The sequence below is a fragment of the Ambystoma mexicanum genome, chromosome 3q (assembly GCF_040938575.1).
Source record: "Ambystoma mexicanum isolate Mex_15411 chromosome 3q, UKY_AmexF1_1, whole genome shotgun sequence".
In the NCBI taxonomy this organism is placed as follows: Eukaryota; Metazoa; Chordata; class Amphibia; order Caudata; family Ambystomatidae; genus Ambystoma; species Ambystoma mexicanum.
In genome coordinates, this window is record NC_090926.1 from 677,504,517 (window position 1) to 677,527,569 (window position 23,053).

At 43.7% G+C, this 23,053-nt stretch overlaps 1 protein-coding gene across 1 annotated transcript in view; it reads right to left on the minus strand.

Moving 5' to 3' along the window:
• Positions 1-23,053, minus strand: part of CFAP52 (cilia and flagella associated protein 52) — a 374,850-nt gene that overhangs the window by 62,807 nt on the left and 288,990 nt on the right. Inside the window, exon 10 of the mRNA XM_069654573.1 lies at positions 4,070-4,215. Within this exon, the coding sequence (XP_069510674.1) occupies positions 4,070-4,215 (146 nt within the window). The remainder of the gene's footprint in view (positions 1-4,069; positions 4,216-23,053) is intronic.

Consider the following 23,053-nt stretch of genomic DNA (forward strand, 5'->3'; position numbering starts at 1 on the left):
AAAGAAAATTGGTGAATGACAGGCTCCATGCGGGACTCCCTGTGTCAGATCCATGGGGTTAGCTTCTGCCATGTTGCTGCTCACTCGCCATTGGCGATCTTTCAGAAAAGAGGCAACCCATGCGGCCTCTGGAGCTGAGAAGCCGGCCAGGTCGAAGGCGGCAGAGAGGTCCAACAGCATCAGCATGCTGGGGCTGCCTTGATCCATATGGCGAAGAAGCCTAGATTTTAAATCCAGCAGGGCAGACTCAGTGCGTGCTTTTCCCGGAAACCAGATTGTCTCTTATTTAAGATGTCAGTAGCTATCAGATGAGTTAGTAGTTGAGTATACGCAACTCTATCGAGAATTATAAGCAAGAATGGTGAGTTGGAGATAGGGCAGTAATTCAGTGGATCGTCAGGAGAGAGGTCTGTTTGTTTTAATAGTGGAGTCACCCAGGAGTGTTTTATGCATGTAGGCACAGCATTGTCCCTAAAGGATGCATTGACAAACTTGCAGAGAGTAGGAATAAGCGAAAAGGCGCAGGCTTTTATTGTGAGTGCCGGGCATACATCACCCTTACAGTTAGATGGTTTGAGATTTTGAATTATCACTGTAAGGTCGGCCTCTGTGATGGACTTAAATGAGAAGAGTTCTTCATCTTTCCAGCATTTAACGGGAGTGGCCGTGTCCTTGAAGCCCCTTAGCGATAGAATAGCTCTGGATCCGACAATGCCTCTGGTATTTCTGGTAAGTTTAGCATTCATAGCCTCCTGTATTTAGTTGCACCATTTGGTGTCTTTAACAATGGGATCCTGCATAGTATTCATGGTTGTTTCCAACTCTTTAAACACTTTAAACTGCTCCTTAGGTTTGGACTGAGCTTTGGCGATCCGGTCATCAAAATGAGCTCTGTTGGCAGCAATCACTGCTTTTTTATATAACGTGACAATTATATAAATCTCTGTCAGCTTCTGAGAGCGATTTTTTCCAAGTATAGAGAACCTTAGTTTTGGTACTTTTTGCCAAATTTGAGCAATGCTGAAAAGATGCTGGGTGTAGTCTTTTGATGGCAGATTCGTTGTGCTATCAACATGTCGTAATGTTGGATTCAAGATGGCTCAGCCATTCTTTGCTTTCAATTGTGGATTGGAAAGCTGACACGTTCTGTTAGTCCTCCTCTTGTTTTTACCCAGCTTGCCAGGGATTCTACCATATCAATCTGTGCCACCCCAATTGATTATAGAGATAAAGCTGTCACCTTCCCCAGAGCCTCTGATAAGGTGCATCTTCTGTGGCACACCGTGGTTTCTTTGACAGAGTAGCAGGTGGCAGTAGAAAGGTCAAGTAAGGGGGATGACAGTTTTCCTATGTTCGGAAGTAGGTGCCCCTAAGCCTAACACTGATCCCTTAGGTTTTACAGTTGTAGTTTGGCTGCATGATTAAAATGTATTTCATCCTTCCAAAGATAATAAAAAGTGAATTATTGAGAAGGAGTAATCCAACAATAGTTATTACATGCAATAGGAGGCCACGAGATTGTGGCATTGTGACGTATTCCCATCAGCTAAGTGGACTTGCCGACATTTTGTTTAGATTTTAGGAGCCATAGTAAATAGATTCTGACATGAAAGTTAGATCTGCTAAACAGTTTGACTTTCAGGCAGTGCGCTGTTTTACAAAATGGTGTTGGTGGGTGTGTACACAGATGGGCCTGCTAGCCAATTTGAGTATAATGGAACATCTACACATCTACATATAAGTCACCCTCAGAATACTTGCTTCTAAACATCAGTATTTGGCATGTAGCATGCAATGGGGCTTTTAGAAAGTGCCTCAGCTGACTTGCTCACTAAAATTAGTAAGCCCATTAGATAACGGTTTACAAATTGAAGGAGACATTCAGAATAACAAAAGTTATTCTAAATTTCACATTATCCTTTTTTGCAAGAAAAAACGGAATCTCTTTGAAAATAAACATGCAATTTTCAATAGAATTGCACAGCCCGTGGGCATGGTGGCAGTTTGATTAATACATAAATACCAACAGTAAGTGGTTTGTTATGGTGGTCTAAGGAAATATACAATTTTACTGGCCAAAACCCTTGGGATGTCATTTGATTATCAACCCTATTTTCAAGTGACTCATTTCCCTGTCAGGGTGTTTTGTGTATCAGCCATCTGGTACTGAAATTAACCCAAAACAAACATTTGTGAAAGCCCCAGACGCTCCCCTTTATTCTCTATAGAAAGACACACCACCTTCCCGGAAGGACAGAATATACCCTTGAGGGTTAGCTGGTAATCGGTGCATCAAAGGTGAGTCCAGCCAGAACGATGGAATGGTCACACAAGGGAGTTAATTACTGAAGACTATTGGTTGTAGGCAGGTAAGGGAGAGGGGGGAATAAAGCAGACCAGGCAAGAGAGTGTTCTACCATCTTGTTATTTCTTAGGCCACTCATTTCCTATGCCCCTGCCCCACTTCCTGCATGGAAATCGATCCGAGACTGACCTCACCAGGAAAATACTCGTCACAGCATCCAGGAATGGACCTTTACAAAAGGCATGAAGTGGCCCAATCCGCTGTGGCAATTTTACTATCTAAGCGGGTGAACCCTACCCCTTAAGTTAAATCATCTTTGGACATCAGAAGAAGTGGTTATCACCTGGAACATTATTGGAGTACAGCCGGCTCAAACATTTCTACCAGACAGGGGAAGATAAAGACTGCAAGGAGGGAGCAAGGCCCCCCCTTTAAGCATACCAGAGGACAATTTGGGGTGACCTGCTGCTGAAAAAAGAACTTCTCCTGCCTGAATACTGATAACAGGACACTGCCCACTGGGTGTGGCAGCTCATGCAATTGTTCTCTGGCAACCTTCCTTGCTTGGAAGGGCAAAAGAAGGACTCACCTCATTCTTTAAGACCCTGAACTAGCTCTCACAGCAGCTGTGGCTAAAAGGAACAGCTCTGGGCTCTGGTTCCCGCCTCAAACCGCTTGTGAGCTACGTTGACCAGGACATTGCCTGGCTTCTCCAGGTTTCTTTGTGCCAAGTGCCATTGCAGATAGATAAACTGCAAAGCATGTTGGACTCAGTTGACTCGCCTCCCAACCCAACGCCAAATCGCCACCTCAAAAAGCTCCCAGTCTCCAGGATTTACCTGTTGAGAGCAATAAACAAGACTGAAAGGTATCTATAGTATCTTCATGGCCTGGTTTTAAAGGGACCAGTGGCATTTAAAACCCCACTCTTCATCTTTCCGAAAGACATATACTTATTACTTGAACATTGGTGCAAAAATAAATGCCTTTTGTCCAAAAGTCAGCATACTCTGGGCCTGATCACGAGTTGGGTGTAAGCCCTTAAATGCAGCGGTAACAGTGTTACTGCCGCATTTAAGGGCTGGTCCTATCACACATCTGGTGTGTTTACCTCCAGCTAAAAGCTGGGGGTAAACACAGTGAGAAAATTCCCATTTTCAGTCCAATTACAGCCGGCGGTATTACTGTGCTGTAATTGCTCCAAAAATTCCCCACTTGGTCCAATGGACTCAATGGGGAATGGGGACTTACAGTTAGCGCCTATACTGTGATTCTGAGGTTATTCCGCCGGACGGGTGGGCGCTAACGCTAATAAAGTTGGGCAGTATCCCAGCCGGGATACCGCCCAACTCATGTTCAGGCCCTCTGCCTCTTCCTTAATAGAGGTTGGTTATCAGTGTTTTTTAATAGTATTTTTTGTTTTATTAAAGAATCCTATTTCTTCTATAGAACCTTGATTGTACATGAATATATTTTGGTATGACAGTACTACTTTTGTTTGGATGCTTCTGTGCTAGCTCACATCCCTTTTGGAGAGAGTAGCCTGCCCTTGGCCCACGTGATCCTGTGCCTGTTTCACGTGTATGATTGAGATCACTGATGATTTAATAACAGGTTGGGGCTGAGTGTGAGTTTCAACCACTACTCGTCCCTGTTCTTCTGCAGAGCAGTAGTCATTTAATCACAGGCAGTACTTGCTATTTGATATTCAAGTTAATATTATTATTATGTTCACTACTTGAAAAAGGTGTCAGTTACACACACCTGCCCCTCTCCACCTCCGCTGATGACCCTCTTACAGTCGCTGGTGGTTGTGATGGCTGTGACTCCCATGCTGTGGGCATTTTCAATTGCATACATCAGCCGCCCACTCTCTGGGGTGAACCCACGGATCTTCCCATCATTCCAGGCTGGGGAGAACCAAGCAAACATTATCACTGCATTGGAAATATTTCAGGCAATAACATGGACATTTCACAAATACATTGATGTATAGGTTAATATCCTTGTATAACAACATCTGTAGACCACTGTTCCTCTGGTGGCAGGAGGAAGATAGGTAAGAGAACAATTAGATACTTACCTGTTACGTTAATAGTCTTATTTACCATGCACATGATCATCATCATTATTATAGTGGCCTACCTATAGGCACATTTTTGCCTCACCGAGGCTAAAGAGTAGACTGATGTGTGGAAAAGAAAAAAGGGAACACTTCAATAGGAAGGGTGAGTAGGAGGAAAAAAAGACAAATCAGAAAAACACATGTCCAAGGAAATAGGGATTTGGGGTATCACAGCAGAGTATTCAAATATTCTTAGCTACCCGATTGGAATCCTATGATAATCTAAAATAAACACAAAGAAAAATGGCATTTTATTCAATGCTAAATGGTTTTGCCTGTAAATAAGTGGACAACAGCTTAGTAGCCCAAGCAGGGATGCGGTAGCCTTGCCCTGACCAACCAGTGCTGCTAAGGTAATCTACACCCTCAGAGTCTCTCTTCAGATTCTGAAATACCATACTAAGAAAGTCTCCTAGTGAAGAATAGAGGACTTCTGTTGATACATAAATACACCAATAATGGAGAGTTACACCTACAGGTAAGTAAAACATATGTCTCCAATATTGGTCCCTTTATAGATTTACAAATAATTAACATGAAAGATGAACGCAAAAATTAGGGCATCCGAAACAATTAATAAATAGTCATACCTAAAGGGAAAAATAAGGTCAGTGCTGGTCCATTTTAACAGTTATACTGATTTTGTCCTTCCAATCCTGGATGAATGGATGCCACAGGACATCCAGCAGGCCTTGATGAATCCTCAGAAGCAGTTTGCAGAAAGTTATCAGAGATACACAAGAGTAGAGAGGTCCCAGCATCATCTTGCACATTATGATCACCTGCTCTCTATGAAGAAATTTGATCATGGTTAGTAGACTTTGCAGTCTTACCTCAGGCAAGACATGGGTCTTCTCAGCATCCAGCAGTAGGGGTTATGAATCAAATCTTAAACCATGTGCAATAAAATAATGGGCAACTTCTAGAGATTGGTGTAAAATCCCATGTTGTAAAACTGATGGACACACTTCAAACCACCTTTTCTGCCTCAGTCTTAGAAGATGAACAAATAAACCTACCTCCACATACTGTTAGACATGCATAAAACATATTTTTGATAGGTTGCCTCAGGCAGAAATAGACACTTAGTGAAGTCTGAAAGGCCAAAGAGAAGAATCTTGAATATGTGGTGTCTGTCAAACAGCTTGAATCATACGTATTTGTAATCCTTCTGGAGATTGGAGAACTGGTGACTAGAAATATGCATGTTTTGTGTCTAGGACACACTAGAAATCATTATTTTGAACTAGTGATATACCATGATCATCTTGAACATTTTCTAGTGTTGGATTTGGCTAAGAGCCATTTTGCGAATATCTCTTTGTTTTATCCTGCTCAAGAACTATTTGGAATATAGTCATTGCTTCATCAACTCTTTGTGTCTCACTCAATGCCACACTTTGAAAACATTTTCAGTCTCAGCAGTAGACAAAGAACATTTTCTAGAAAGTCCAGTTTATGATCAACTTCAAGGATTTCTAGCACCAAGCTGTGGATGGGAGAGACCTGAAAAGTGTCAGACTTGCTTTGCTGTGGAATTGAGTGGCCTCGATTCTGAGCCTTGTGGCGGGTCAGAAGAAGGATGTAGACTCATTTCATTCATTTCACAGGTTTCTTTATTAAAGAAAATGGTAAAGGCCTTTCTTTCCCTATATTGTACAGTAGAGAAGGAGCCAAGTACCCCACCTCAACAACGTCACCCATATTGCCTATATGTTGGTAGCCAGAGTGTGAGACACGTGTGGTACCACTAATAATACCGGTACCAAAGAGAATTCTGGAAACAAGGTTCCCATTGGGAAAACCATACCTGCATACGAGAAAGTATGATGGCCATTTGAATGAAATCCCGGAAGAAGCAGAGCAAATGAATGACCAAGATGAATGGTGACGTCATGCACAGTCGAGCTGACATACATAGAAGAGATGCAGAGATAAGAGAATTAAGATATTCTATAAGGCACTGAGAAAGAATCAAGGGTAAGTGACATCTTGGGACTAAGGTGAAGAAGCTTATGCCAAGAAATGATGAAGATATCAAGCTGTTTTACACGTGTACAGATGCAGAGAAACGCTAGCAGACGAAGTATTCTTGAGGCTTGCTTTATAGTTAATAGATTGCGGCATTCGCCAATATATACATATATGCATAAAGAGTAAAGGATGGATGTTTCCACTACGTGTTATAGCAGAATTGGACTAAAAAAGGAAGGCCTCATTTCCAGTGTGTCGCAGTAAGCAAACAAATGAATTAAGAGTGAAACGCAGAAAGGCGAGGTTGGATGAGCCAAGAAGCCAAGGTCTTATCAGGCTGGGGTGAGCTGACATTGGATACAAAATCATGTGAAAGAACAGGCTGCTGTTCCGAAGGCATGAACAAAACAAGGAAGGCATCAGAGGTCTATTAGAAAATAGTATTTTAATACACTAAAGGCTTGAACTCATGGTCTACAGTCACGTGGACAGATGAAGTTGGATGGATGAGATGGTCACACCTACGCATGAGGGCAGAGCATGCCTTTACTAACTGAATTCTTCCGGGCTAAGAACAGTCTCAAGGACAAGTTCAAAGTCTTAATTGCCAGCAAACAACTGAGGTGATTATGGATGGATATGCTAATTGGTGGGAAGCTCTGTTTTAGACGAGCTCACCAGCACCTGGAGGGCCAATCTGGTGTTGCCAGACGTAGGTGGAAAAGTACTGACGAAGGTTAGAGTGTCAACCAATTATAGGGGACCATGTAATTAATGGTCCTATAGTTTGTGTAGCCAATGGGACATTGTGTATTTAGTGACATTCATAATAGCCATTTTGAAGGGAGGGATTCGTTTCCCCACCTGATGTTAAGAAACCAATCACTTTCACTCACTGTCCCATACTAGTATAGCACGTATACTTAGACTTTCCCTTAGACCCAATCACTTTCTTCAATAGGATTTTGTAGTTTGCCACGTAGGATGACGTTAGTAATACGGAGGTTAAAGTCATCAATGACGATTTTTTGTTATGAAAGACTGCTGTTTTTGTAATGCATTGAGAGATTTGCACTGAGACGTCCATGGATGTCCCTTGTACTCCCCGTTTTAGATAACTGATATTAAAACAGATATCCTTTCTGCCAACTACCTGAGTCGTTTCGATTATTGATGTATCAATAAAGTCTACATCCCCCATCCATCTCCAGGGTAGTGCTACTCATCTTAAAGGGCTGGAAGTCACCCAGTTCAGTACGGCGTCCCTACCTAAAAAAACGAAGGTACTTGTCAGTCATCAGTTAAAGTCTTAACAAAGGAATCTGTCCACCATCCAAACTAACTCTATCTGACCCTAACACTAACCTAATGACTAAGAACAGGAGAATGACTCCTTTCTCCTGGTATTTTTGATCCTTGCAAACGTCAGTGCAATAAGTTATCCTTAAATAGTCTGTGCTCTAGCACCTTGAAGCGTCTTTCACACACTCAATTACGCAACTAGCTGTAATTCACGCACTCACAACCAAATGTGATTATGCAAAGGTTTTATACCTCGATAAGCATCATCTATGATGTCATCCTAAGTGGCAAACTGTAAAACCTATTGAAGGGAGGGTTTGGTTAAGGGAACAAATGTACCTATATTGTGTATAAAAGGTTAATAACTTCATTGGCTGCCCCATGTCTGGTGGGCACGCCTTCAAGCACCTCTAAATATGTATAATACTGATTATTGCTGAACAAATGGCAGCGGTTGGTCTTTGCAACATTATGTTGTATGCTGCTACACAGACCCTCTGATTGGGTGGCATGCTTTCCAAACCTTGGACTTTCAGCTTGTTAGCAGGGTGTAAGCAAGACAAAACTCGGGTGCAGACAGTAATGTCAGACTACTTCCCACTTTCCCAATTAGTCCATCATCTCTAATCGGTCAGGCCCCAAGCCAAGTCTTCTCCTTTGTAGTTGACCTCAATGGCAGTTCTCTGTTCAGGGACATTCAAGGGAGGGGAGGCACACCATTATCTTTGCTTGGATATAATGAATAGCCCTTGTTTTCGACTCCTGAATCACGTGTGAGAAGAGAACAAATGTGTCCATCTCGACCATCTATTTACTTCTATTTGATTCAATTGAGCTGGGTGTCATTACCCTACTTGGCCTCTGGAGACTTGCTCACTCCATCGTGCATGGGTTTTCAGCATCTTTAAGTATCCACTACTTGGCTCTTGCAGAGGTTCTCTTCTTTGCTTAATCTAACAGAAATATGTCTTACGTATATGGCTTATCCTTTTGACCCCCTAAGTAGCATCCTTGATCTCAGGCCAGTAGACTCCTATTTATTCCTCACACAACGCTGTTTTTCCAGAGTCTCCTAACCCTGCAGCCCTGATTTGTCTCCAAGGTAGCTTGATTGGTTTCAATGCAAGTCTGGCGTCCATCTTTCCATCATGGCCGCTCTAGCCATGTTATGTTTTCCTCTGCAGCAAGCTTCTATATGTCTCCTCTACCTTGTGTTTCTGTGTATATACCCTTATTAGTTGGCAGGTTACTTTATCTTCTTTGCATATATAATTTATTTGTATTCAATGACATTTCTCTTGTTACTTCAGTTACATCTTTAGTCTTTGAGTATTTGCACATCATTTCAGTGAATCTCAGTAACTTTGCTCTATGACATCACTCTGCTCTTGTCAGATTTCACTTATATCTCTATGATGTCCAACCGTGTGCAGACATCCTTCCACCCTTTCAGTGTAGGGGTACATTCGATACTGTTGTCTGAGTGCATATCATCTCTCATACACTTGATACGGTATTGGTATGATACCAGGTGTCCCACATAGGGCTCTTCTCTTTCTGTTCCAGTATGATGGAGGTGAGGGTCTGGGAGACAGGGATTACGTGTCCACCTGCTCCACTACAAGTCTCTGGAGACTCAGTTTATCAATTCACAGAGTTCATTCAGTAATTTCTTGAGCTTTCCTCTCTCCTCTCTTTCGTTATAGATTTCTGTAATTTTCTTGTTCTCTTGATGACTTTGTTTATCAATGATACTGTTTCTCTTTACATTGTTGACAAGTCTCACCTTTGATACTTCCTCTGGTTCTTGGTTACTCTTCTTTCTGATTGATCTGAGTAGGAACATTCCAATACTGATTCTCATTCCCTCTTCTGGGCATTAACAGGATATTTCCCTCTCTCTCACTGAGACAAGTATGAGTGTTCTAGTAACAATTTTCATTCACTTGTCTAGATATCAAAGTAATATACTATTCCCCTTTACTAGGAAGAGTATGAGCATTCCAATAATGATTCTTATTTGCTTCACTAGCTTTTAATGTTAGTCTCTTTAACTGTATTAGGACAAGTATAAACATTACAATAATGTTTCTCATTCACTTTTCTAGACATCAATATGTCATACTCTTCTCCTTCAATGGGACGTGTATGGGCATTTCAATAACAATGTATATCTGCTTCCCTGGAGTTTAATATTATAATCGCTTTATCTGTACTGGGACGAATATGAACATTCCAATAACGATTCCTGGTCCTCCTTCTGGGTCTCCCATCTTCCCCTTTACCTTTGGCTGGTGGGGATAATGTCACTGGGGTCTCGATTATCTCCTGGTCGTCTTTATCAGGCTGGCTTCTACTGTTTCCTTTATGTCTCTTTCTCCATGTTGCTGTAGTTGCAGGCACTCCAGTCTTTCAGTTATCGGCTTGTTCCGTATTGGTAAAGCGGTATCAGCAGTGTTTGCAGGACCCCGTGTCCACCACATGGTCCTTGTCATGCCACCACTCTCTGTCTTGTTTGCTTCCCTGCTGTTAGGACATTGTGCATGTGAGGAATTTGACCATCTGCACAGTGGGTTTGTGGTAGCCTGGGCTGTTTTGAAATTTTAAATGAAATTGAATGATGGTAGATCAACCTCCGGAAAATGTCTGGGGCTAATCCGCACACATTTTCCTATGCTCAATGCACAACATACGCCTAGACTTGTGTACATCCCCCCAGACACATTTAGTTGGAATATGACAGCCAAGAGTACATCGATGCAGCTGAGAAGCAGGAGAGCAAAACCTTCCTCCTGCCATGGCCAGCCTAATTAACTAACAAAGGTTCCATGAATCCGCCCTTTCCTTTATTAGCTGCTGGTGGCAGCCTTGCATACTAATCAGGGTTAACTCAAACAGGCCCACAGGCGGCCTGGTTGCAGGACTAACAAAGGACAAGAAAACCCCAACAACCTGTGACATGCACTTCGTCAACCTGAAGCCAGCTCCTGCCTCTCAGTTTCAAGGGCAGTGACCTGTCATGTCTGGAACTATGTATTTACAGTAGTCATCCCCGTAGTGAGACCCCATTCAGAAGGTACCAGCATGTAGGTTGGCGGAGACCAAAAGTCAGGTCCCGCTGCAGCTTGAAGGGAGACCTGCCGCTTTAACCAGGAACCACAGAGAGCTCAATTAACCAGAGAGACCCTTTGGTCCACAACAGACAGGAAGATGGGTGAGACTTAGTGTTGCATGTTTTCACCCCTTTCCCTTTTCTGTTGCACTCTGGTTATAACCTCAAGCATACAGGTGATTGTTGTGGGGACCCAGAATTGGTACGTTAAAATAGGCTTAGCACAAATCGCTGGAGCCCATTTGGCTTTAAAAGAGGGTTGAGCCCCTCTTTTGGCAGATCATCTGAAAACTTTGCAAGGAGTAGCAAGAAGAACTCAACATTGGATACTGGCTGAAGGTATAGTCCGCCTTACATCTTCTGCCAGTGAAGGAAGGCCAGGACCTCCAAGAGGGAAGCAATATCCCCTCCCCTAAACATCTCCCAGGGAACAGAGAGAGATACTGAATCCAGAGGACCATCCAGAAGCTCCAGAACTGGTACCCAGCCAGAACACAGCATGCCCTGCTAGGCTCTTGAAGCAAGCTTATTAGGTGGGAAGAGCCAGAGAGTCTCTGAACCAAACTCCGCACAGAGCTGATGCCTGCAAAACTCTCCTCAACTTTGGGCCACCCGCCTTAAAGGACGACACAAGCCCAGTGAAGAAGCTAGGAGGAGTGCATCGACAAGCATCAACCAGGGTCCGCCTTAAAGGACATTTTCGAGCCAGTTGAGCCCCATAAGCTGCAACCAACTGCACAGATGACTGTTGTCACGCCGCAGTCGCTAATGTCGTCCGAGACGCCTTGGCCAGTGCTTCAGACCCGCCAACCAGCACTGAGACGATTCCTGACCCCAAGCTGCCATGTAGGCCAGCCCACAGCTGCATTGTTTTATTGGCATTCTCTGTTTGAGATAGGCAGGACCTTTCCCAAACAGGCATTTTTGGGCAATCGTCAGGATCATGAACTGTAAGCGCTCTTTAACTGGGAGCCAATGTAGTGCTCTGCAGGTTTAAGATGCACCGCAATCCTTTAAGTGTAGTGTGGGGTGCATTTAAAGGCCCTAGACAGAAGCCACTTACCTGAACAGCAGCATTTAAACACTGCCACCAAAAACAGCCTTTTTTGCTTTTATTTCCCCTGAATGACAAGAAGTTATACACTGCAACCAAAAACAGACCTGCTTTACTGTTATTTCACACGAGGGGCAAGAATCTCAACATGATAAAGAAAAATGGCTTTCAATTTCCCTCTCACATGAACAGCAGCCCTTTAAAGACTGCAAATGTAAAACACCTTGGCTTTTTCTTTATGTTCATGTCAAATTAAAGAATTTGGAAAAAGGGGGCCTACCCATCATTATCAATGGACTAACAGCAAATATGAATTCAATTAAGGAGGACTTAGAATGCTGTGACCTGCAAGACAGGATTTAAACATTAGAAGCAAAAAGCCTGCACACGTGTGGAAAGAAAAACAGTGAAAAGATAGCACTGCTCACGCAGAAAATGTCAAGTAAATATGATGTGGGGGGTTGACCAGAGCCAATGAACATTATGTTCCGACCCACAAAACTACAGTCTCCATTGCAGAGGCACTTACTGCCAGAAAAAAAAGTTTGAGCTGAGGCAAATGACAAAGCCCCACTTGCCGCTAAATATCACACGTATCCTATAACCATCCTGCCATAACATGTGATGCTGGAGAGGGCATCATAATTCTCTGCTCTGCAGACTTGAAGGCAGGAGCCCAAAGATTTCAAAGGAGGCAAAGTGTGGCTAGAGCTTGACCAGGAGGTGTGAGCTTCAAAGAGACCTATACAAAACTCTGGTTACAGGCTGAGCCCAGGGATACAGATGTTTGTGGGGGATAAAGCGGCCCTCTCCCAGGTGGAACAAGACACTCCCTAGTTACATTAAAAGATTGATTTCATTTTAGGCATTTTTGCAGCAATCAGAATAAGAATAAATTTCGTTTTATGCAATTTTTTCAATTAATTCCAGGCAATTTTAAAGAGACTAATTGAATTTCCCTCTGACTTTGGGGTCTGAAATGGCCAGTCAAGACTAGTTTCTGGCTGATCTGAACAGGTGACAAACATGACAGTTGATGAAAAGATGGAAAATTAAATTAGGAACATGCTGGATCATTTGCAGAGTCATAACAGCTATACATTTTATGAAAATGACAAAAAAGTGCCAATGGGCCATGCTACCTCATACGGAGTTGGCGATCGGCTTACCGAATTCCCTATGAGTAACTGAAACTGCATATCTATTTCATATGGCTGGGGCTAGTATAAGTATGAAGTTATGAGACATAAATGCTTTTTGCCAAAAAGTGGTCATGAGAACAAAGAACGGTAATAAATGCAAAAAGACAGATGGTGCTCTCTTCTCTTGAACCAATCATGACTGCGGGCGGAGAGACAGAGAGAAACGTAAGTAGAGGATACTCCCTCTAGATTGTAAAGTTAGTGATGTCATTTGTGCTATATAAGGGGGTCTGTACTAGGTCAGAGAGACGGACAAAAATCCGGGGGGACCGAGAAGGAGAACGGAGAGAAGGCGGCTGAACCTTACTCTCTTTGAGAGTGCAGTGACCAGACCCCTTGCCCTAGCTGTCCAGAGTGTCTTGAGATTCAGCTGGCGGTCCTGAATCCTAAGCCAAGGCTTGCTTTGTAAGTAGCATATACCCCAGCCCTAAATTGCATAAGCCCTTCATTTTTGTAGCATTGCATCCAACATTTTCCCATTGAAAACCCAATTGAAACCCCCATTCAAAACCCCACATTGCCAGTGTAATTCAGTCACCTTCCCAAATAAGAATCTATTATTAGCCTGTGTATATTCACATATCTCCTTTAAAAAAAACTCTCACTGGTCTTTGTAAATCCTTAGTATTTCAATTAATTTCCCTATTTGAAATTCACGGTGCAAGACCGTTGCCATTTGAAACCAACCATCTTGTCCCTGGTGTTGTATTTAATTATTATAGTCATTAAAGTGTTGCCTCATAAGTATGTGTCTCCTTGTAACTGAAAACCAACTTTGTCTGTGTATTGTGTGCATTACCCAACACATTCCTAGTTGCATCTGTCCTATTAAAACCCAAACCGTTGTTCCATTGTGAGCAATCCCTTTTGCCAAGAAGTCTACCTGTATGTGCCTCTGTCCTTGTCATTGAAAACCGATTTTCCTATTGTGAGCTTAACCCCTTCTCTGAGCTGCCTGTCATTGTAAAGCCAGTGTAAATGAATTTCCATTTGCCACTGTATTTTCCCTTTGCGTTTGCTTTCTCCCAAAACCAAGTTTCCTTTTCATTTCTATTTTTGCCCTGGTGTGCTGATTAGTATTCCCTAAACATTCCCTATCTCTTAAGTGTAAGTAATCCCAATGTCCTTCTATTCTGTGCCCTAGCAGTTGTGAGTAAGAATAAAAATGTCATTCTGCCATTTTGCTCCAAAAACGGGTTTTCACTTTCTTTGCTGGCTTTCCATCTGGGGAGGTGGGCTTTACCCCAAATCCGATTTTCTCTCTCTAGTCCTACTCCTTGCCACTGCCTTCCATTCAAAGGAATCAAGTTTAATTGATGTTTGGGGGTGAGTGTTGCAGGGGGGAGTGCTAAAACTGTGGCTATATCACTTTCAACATGATGGTATTTTCCTGTTTTGTCATTAAAACAAAAGTGAGTGTAACCGTACATTTCAACCTGATTGTATTTTCCTGTTTGTCATTATAACAAAAGTGAGCGTAAAAGCCAATTTCCACTTCGTCGCTCTAGATAGGATATTGCATTTGTGTTGCCACAACTGTGCTGGCTGCTGTGCACTATTTTCCTTTTTCATTAAATAATACATTGATAAATATCTAATTGATACACACCTGCCTGGTTCCTAGTCCATTATGACATGGAGTGTTTGTGGAGGTTGGGTGCGAGACGGGTTGGAGGCCTAAAAAAAAAAAGAATCAGTGGTATGTTAAAAGAAAACGCGCTTTATTGTACGCCACATTCGTTGTCGGGGAAGGAGTCCCTGGTTGGGGTGTGCCGTTTAATAAAACGGTGACAGTGGTTCTGAATCACTTGTAGTTTGGACATGACCTTCTGTGCTGCGCCCACTCGCAAACTTCCCCCATAGTTAATTTGAGAACCAATTAATGTCTTGACAAGGGTTGCACAATTTGCATCCGAAGCATAAAGAATAAGATGATATGCAGAAGAGGAGGCAATAGCATTCACATGGGCCTCCATCAATAAAGTGGAATCCAAATAAACGCCAAGGGTCTTGACTTTCGGCAAAATACCAAATTTTACAGCCAGCAATAGTAACTGGACACCTTGGCTAGCCTTTGACTGGTCCCTACCAACAAGAGTATTGTTTTGGTTTCGGTAAGGGCTATACCTTTATGAACCATCCAACATTGAACAGTATACAAAATATCATTAATTCTGGCAGTTCAACAGCATAATCACCTGTTATCTGTAAAAGTATTTGTGTGTTGTCGGCGGAGTTTGTGTATAATACATTCTTGCCGTCCAACAACTCAAATAAAGGCTTGATAAAAATGTTAAACAATGTGGGTGACAGGCATGACCCCTGCGGTTCGCCACACACGAGCTCAACAGATAAGGCTTTAAAAGACTTACTACAAACTCTGGCATTTCTTTTGTAAAAAAATATCAAATCCAGTCAGCTGCTGATTTGGAGAAGCATGCGAAGGAATGTATTCTCTCATAAAGGATATTAAAATCAACCAAATCAAATGCTGCTAAGTCCAATAAAAGGAAAAATGCAGTCTTACCACTGCCCATGAAACAAGACACATTAGCTTTGAGATCCAAAGGTGCTGTCTCAGCACCATGGCCAGCTCTAAAACCTAAATGTCTATGTCCTAAATGTTTGTGTTCCTCAAGAAATGCCTGAACCTGCAAGTAGGCAATCCGGTCCAGGATTTTTAAAAGAAAAGGGACATTAGTTATCGGACAATAATTAGTCACGATGTTAGGGTCCAATGCTACCTTTTTAACATGGCGTAATCCATGCCTGCTTAACAAATTCCAGGACCGAAGCAGACTGAAATGAAGCATTCACGAAGGGCATAATGGCAGGGACAAACAAGGGTGCACATGCCTTTACCACTTTAGAAGGGCAAGGATGGCAATGAGGTGAGCTTCACTGATTGAATAACCTTTGAAACATCCTACTCAAGAGACCCTGTCAAAAGAGAAGGAAGGCATTAACAGTGCAGAGGTTGAGGGATAGGCGACATGAATGGGTCTATAATGTTGTTTATTAGTACTGCTTTTAGAGTAGATACGTTATTGAAAAGGGCCTGTTAAATGCTCACACACCATTCTTGAGTGTTGACAACAGATTCTGCATGTTTGACATTCAGCTAAGTTCTTTAAGAATCTTGAAAAACTCTTCAGAATTGTAAAAGGCTTAATCAATACGAAGATTGTAGTAGTCCTTCTTGGCTAATTCAATGAACCTCCTATACTGCATCTTTGTCAGATCCCAGAACAGATTTTTTCCATGCCCTGTAAGGTTTATTCTTTTTTTAACGCAGTTTCTGTAAATACTCTGAAATCCATGACTGCACATTAGTCTCTATATTGATAATTTTGCACATCCTGGCTGAGGCAATATGCATTGAAAAACCAGTGGTGATAACACAATGCCACATCTTCAGGCAAGGATTTTGAGGGTACATTATTCAAGGCATCCAAAAGGGGAGACAAAGTGAATGAATTCATTTTGTGTACACTACGTTTCACTACAGTGCCCAGACTAGGATACAGATGTGGCTGTAGAACAAAGATGGGTAAAAAGAAAGATATAAAAAAAGTGGTCGGACCTCGAACAAACAAATATTCAGTGAGCTCACAGATAATCCAAAGGTATAAATCCAATCAAGAATGTGACCACCTTGATGGGTGGGAGCATCAATGGCCTGCCCAAATCACAAATTACTGAAAGCATGACTGACTGAAGTGGCTGAATGATCCTCGGAGTTGTGAAGCCGAAAATCTAAATCTCCAACGACCGAAAAAAAATGTGTTGTGCGTTTCAGAAAAGGGAGGAGAATGTTTCTTACCTGTAACTCCTGTTCTCCAGCATTCGTATCTTTCACATATTCACATGCTGTAAATATTCCCAGTCGTCAGTCTGGAAATCCTTGGTTACCTTTTGATTCCCCTTGCCCTATGCAAGAAGAACCTACATTTTGTAGCCTAACACCCCTGTTATGGGTGTTTTTGGTCCCTACAATGGAACCTCGAGTAGCTGTAGACTAGACCCTCTTCCCTACAGATTCTGACCGTGTGGTACCAGCTGTCCTTGTGAAAGATACCAATGCTGGAGAAGAACAAGTTACTTACCCATGGTAACGTTCTTTCGACTGAATATTCCTCCTACGTATTCCTTATCTTTGATATTCCCATATCCATTTTGCTGCTTCAGATTTTTTTTTCAGTAGAGGGCGTTGCCTGTCGACCTCTGGAGAGTCTATGTTTCTCAGGGGCCTCCGGCTTGATGACGACTTCATCACAGGTATAAGTAGTTGCGGCAGCGTCCGTTGCTCAGTTCCGTTTTAAAGTGTTAGATATTGTCCAGGATGAGACGGTTACTACCCTTGAGAGAGCGCAGACTGCAATTACAAGGGAAGATTTTACTGCGCGGAAGGATGGGAGGGGCGATAAGGAATACGTGGGAGGAACATCCAGTCGAAAGAACGCTACCATGGCTAATTAACTTGGTCTTCGAATGGATTGTGTCCTCCCACGTATTCCTTATCTTTGATAGACTCCCAAAGCAGTAATATATATAGAAGGTGGGAGTAAAAATGTAATTCTTTAAGTATGCACAGAATGCAATACTGCCTTCCCGAATTTAGTTTCTTGGCTAGTGGAGGAATCCAAGCTATAGAATCTTGTAAAGGTGTGTGCAGACGACCATGTGGCAGTTGCACAAATGTCTTTTACTGGAACTCCCCTTTGAAGACCTGATGAAGCTGTGATAACCCTGATTGAATGAGCCCTCAGATGCTCTGGGGGGTCTTTACCTGCCAATTTGTAACATTCTACAATAGTTAGAATGATCCATCTAGAAATGGTTTGCTTGGTGATGGGTAGGCCCAGCTTATGACCTGTGTATCCCACAAACAATTGGTCAGTTTGTCTTAGTTTTGCTAGTCTGCTGATATAGAAACTCAAAGCACGCTTTGGGTCCTGTCGGTGCAGTCTTTCTTCCTCTTTCCCTGGATGAGGAGGGTAAAAGGAAGGCAAGGTTATTTTTTGAGCCATATGAAATTCCGAAACAACCTTTGGGAGGAAATCAGGCTTCACTTGCAGAACTACTTTATCCTTATGAAATGCAGTGTGAGGAGGTTTGCAGGATAAAGCCCGGAACTCACTCACCCTATGTTAAGACAACATTTAAGTCCCACAAGGGAATGTGAAAAGGAGTTGGGGGGGGGGGGGGGGGCGTAAACATTGGTCAACCCCTTCCTTCAAAAATGGAATTACCAAGGGCATTTTAAAGTATGAGGGTTCCTCAGCAGTGCGCTTGAAGATGGACAGCGCTGCTAGGTAACCCTTAATTGTGCCGATCTGGAGTCCTAAATTTGCTAAGTGTAAAAGGAAAGATAACACCACTGGTGTATTACATGAGAAAGGGTTAAAAATGTTGTCCCTACACCAGCTGCAGAACTTGTTCCAACGGCAGGGGTATAAGGATTTGGTTGCTGGCCTTCTGGACGAAAGCAGCACCTCCATTACGACAGATGAACATGTCTAGAAGGTCTGGGTACCACGTTCTCCTGGCCCAATCCGGGGCAATTAGGATCACGGTTTTCCTGAACCTCTTCCACCTCCTTAGTACATGAGGAATGACGGGGAGTGGAGGAAATGCGTAGAGGAGTGGAAATTCCCAGTCCACCACAAACACGTCCCCTAGAGTGCCTCTCAGGGGAAATTCCTTGGAGCAGTACAGCTCGCACTTCCTGTTGGCATACGTTGTGAACAGATCCACTTGAGGGATTCTCCAAAGGGCGAAGATCTCTTGAAGGACTTCCTGAGCTAGTTCCCACTCGTGGGAGACTGCACTCTGCCTGCTCAGAGCATCCACCGTCGTGTTCTTCTCACCGGCTAGGTGCACTGCCGATGGAGAGACTCCTTATATTGTCCAAAACCAGAGCTGCATTGCCTCTCTGCACAGTAGTAGTGACCCTACACCCCCTCCCTTCTTGAGGTAGTACATGGCCACTGTGTTGTCTGTCATTATCAGGACATTCTCTCCCCGTACAGACGGCAGGAAAGCCTTCAGCGGCAGTCTGATTTCTCTCATCTCCAAAAGGTTGATATGTAGTTTGGACTCCGGTGGAGACCAACAACTGCTGATGGTCAAATCGCTGGTATGAGCTCCCCACCCTATGAGTGAGACGTCCGTCACTACTGTTATCTCCGGCCATGGTTGCCAAAAAGATTCTCCTTTCAAGATGTTTTCCCGACAGGCCCCACCACTGAAGGTCCAGTGATACTCTGTTGGGAATCTGAAGGAGATCTGATATCTTTCCTGAGAAGCGTGACCACTGGGTCTTGAGATCCCACTGGAGAGATCTCATTCTCAGACGGGCCTGTGGCACCAAGAAGATGCAGGATGCCATCAGACCCTCAGAAAATCAAAGGCTGGAAGATATTGGGCATTTTGGAATTTAGTCACCATGAAGAACGTTTTGAGCCCTCTCCTCTGGTGGCAAGGCTTTTCCCAGGGATGTGTTCAGGACTGCTCCAATAAACTGGAGTTTTTGTGATGGTATCATGTGGGACTTCTTGAAGTTGAGGGAGAAGCCCAGCTTGTGGAGGGAGTGGCAAACATAGTTCAGAGGATCCAGAGTTTGTTCCGGGGAAACGGCCCTGATCAACAAATCATGTAGGTAGGGGTAGACATGAATCCCCCCTCTCCAGAGACTTGCTGCCACAACCGACATTAGCTTGGTGAAAACCGTCAGGTGGAGGTTAGCCCAAATGGCAGAACCCAAAACTGATAGTGTGAGTTGCCAATGGCGAACCTCAGGTACTTTCTGTGCTTGAGATTTATTGGCACATGAAAGTAAGAACCCTGAAGGTCCAGATATACCAACCAATCCTGAAGTTGGAGGGCCTGAAGGATCTGAGAAAGTGTAATCATCTTGAACTTGTCTTTCCTGAGGCACTTGTTCAATTCTCGCAAGTCCAAGATGGGTCTCATTCCTTGTCCTTTTTCAGAATTACTGCAGTACCGGTTCTATAGCACCTTTCTCTAGCAGGTCCAGGATTTCCTGCATAAGGAGCGGGTCTAGAAACGTCAAAGAGTTGTTCCCCTCTGGATGACTCTGAGGCATGCATAGGAATGTCAGGCGGTAACCCTGGGCAACTGTTTCCAATGCCCACGAATCTGAAGTAATAGCCTGCCATTCTGTCAGATGTTGAGTTAAACTGCCGCCTACTGATGTTTTGTGATGTAATACCTCAGAGAGATTTTGGGGCAGTTGACGCAGGCGCTAAGGGTACAGCAGCACCTGCTAGGTTCTTAGTACCTTTACCCTGTCCACCACGGGGGAAATGTCTCTGGCCTCTTTGAGCTGGCTGTCCTCTGCCTTTTCTGAATGCGGAATAATAGGGAAAGGTCCTACCCCTCCAGGGCGCACCTGTGGGGCGGTTTGGAGTTTGTCTTATCGCAGCTCCAAGGGATTTGGCCGCCGCCTTGGAAGTTTGCAACTTCTCCAAACTGTCATCAGCTTTCCTACCAAATAGATGAGTGCCGTCAAAGGGCATATTCAGACGTCTGGACTGTACATCACGAGCAAATCCAGACTTCTGCAAACCACGCAAATCTGCGGATTGTCGTACTAGCCGCCATGGCTCTGCTGATACTGTCAACAGAGTCGAGACTGGTCTGGAGGGACTCGCACATAGCGTCCTTTCCGTCCTTGATAATGTTCAAGAAACTTTCTCTCCTCCCCTTCAGGGAGATGGTCAGCCACCATTGAAGCGCACTCCCAAAGGGTGTGGCTAAATCTTGCAAGTGTGCATGTGGCATTAGCAGACTTTAATTTGCTGCATTCCGAGAAAACTTTCTTGGCCATGGCATCAAACTTTTTATCATCACGATCCTGCGGATTTTTGTAGGGTATGCAGTTTGTTTTCCTGAAGAAGTTGCAGCTTAAACAAGTAAGCTTTCTTGGGTTGGGTATTTCAACAAGTATAGAGGATGTGCAGCTGATGCTCTATATTTTTCCGTCAGTTTTTTGCTGTATGCACGGATCATCTATGGTGTTTCCCAGTTGATAGACACTTTCTTTTGTAAGGCCTTGTGAAAGACGATAGGATCTTGGAAGACGATAGGATCTTCTTGTGGTCCCTTATCAAGTATGTTGGTAAGGTCATCTTGCTCATATACAGGTATATTCCATCACCCTATTTATGAGTGTCCTGTAATTACTCTATGCATGATCCCCTGGTTCAGGCTTACTAAAATCGACCCCTGGGGAAGTATCAATCCTGCTTGCTTCCTGCAAGGAGTCCTGCAGGTCTTTCAATCTGGCCTCTTCTGAGACCAGTTCTTCTGGTATGGAAGGCCTCCCAGACTCCAGACCAAAGGGTCTTTCTGCATCAGAATCCTCTCCCTCATAAATTGAGGATAAAGTTTTAAAGTAATCTGAACGGGACAGAGGTATATAACTTTTTTTCAATGAAGAAGGGGCAATAGCAGTCACTACAGGTGGAGATATACTTGTAATCGTTGATGTGGACATTATTGGCCTAGATGGAATCGTGATTGGCTTTGAGGTTGTCGATAGAATCGACTGTGACATCGGCATCTTCGATGAAGTCATCGAGGGTATTGAACCGATTGACGTCAATGACCTCTCCTTCGACAGAGTCGCAGAGGGCGTCGATGACGCAGTCTTCAGCTTTGACATCTGAGTCGACAGTGACAATGTCTTGTACGTCACAGAGGTGTTTTCTCGACTCAAGGGTTTTTCACACTCTCGAGGAGTATGTTTTGCCGAGGTCGAAGACTCATGGTTCTTATGTTTACCAGGTTTTTCTCCTGGTGTATCGCCTCTAGGTATCTCCGAGGAGTGCAAGGGCTGCGTTCTCGAACATCTTTAGAATCTTTTTACAAACTTCCTCCCACCGAGCAGGGGAGCTGTGCTTGGTGGGACATGTAACGCTCTCCGGTGAACTGTAGGATGAAGTGGAAGGTGATCTATGATGCCTTTTCTTAGTACGCTCGAAGCGGATGAATGATTCGATCCGCTCCGAGATCATGAACAGGAGTGTTTTTCACATCGAGGAGATAACGGTCTCGATTCATCGGAGGTAGGGGTAATGGATTTTTGGGACTTACCTCTCTCCAACTTCCCTCTGCACTCCCTTAAGGCTTTCGCCGTCATCGACAAACACTCTTCGCACTCCGAGCAAGGATGCTCTGCCCCAAGGCACCACAGACAGACCCTGTGTGGATCTGTCAAGGACATCTTTGCCCCACAATCGCTTTTTTTTTTAACCCAGATTGGGGCGTAGATGGAGCCGATGAAGAGGCCATCTCGAACGAAGGATTATAGTATTTTTCACAGAAAAAACTCAAAGTTCTTGATGAAGCGTGGAAAAATAGAACTGAGCAACGGACGCTGCGCGTGACTACTTATACTCGTGATGACGTCGTCATCGAGACGGAGGCCTCAGAGGGACATTGACTCAGCAGAAGTCGACACGCAGCGCCCTCTATTTCAAAAAATGTCCAAAGCAGCAAGCTGGATATGGGAATATCTAAGATAAGGAATAGGTGGGAGGACCCAATCCATTTGAACAGGAGTTACAGGTAAGAAACATTCTCCTTCTCCAGCATTGAATCTTTCATAGATGCACATGCTGTGAGTAGACTATGTAGCAGTAGATAGACATTGGAGGAGCATGCAAGGAAAAAACACTGCACACCCTACTACCAATCCATAGGATCATACCTTACTGGAACAGGTGTTGCAGGACTATTTGCCCTGTTCGCACTTCTTCGGCATGCCAGGCAGTAGTGCCTTGTGAAGGTATGCAGCACTGACCAGGTGGCCGCATGGCAGATGCCCTTGTTCAGGATCCCCGACCACCATGCCACCAAAGCCATGGTAGCTCTTGTTGAATGCGCATGTGGGGGAGACTGCAGGGGCTTCCCTGCTGATTTGTGGCAGAAGAAAATCACTGACGAGATCCAC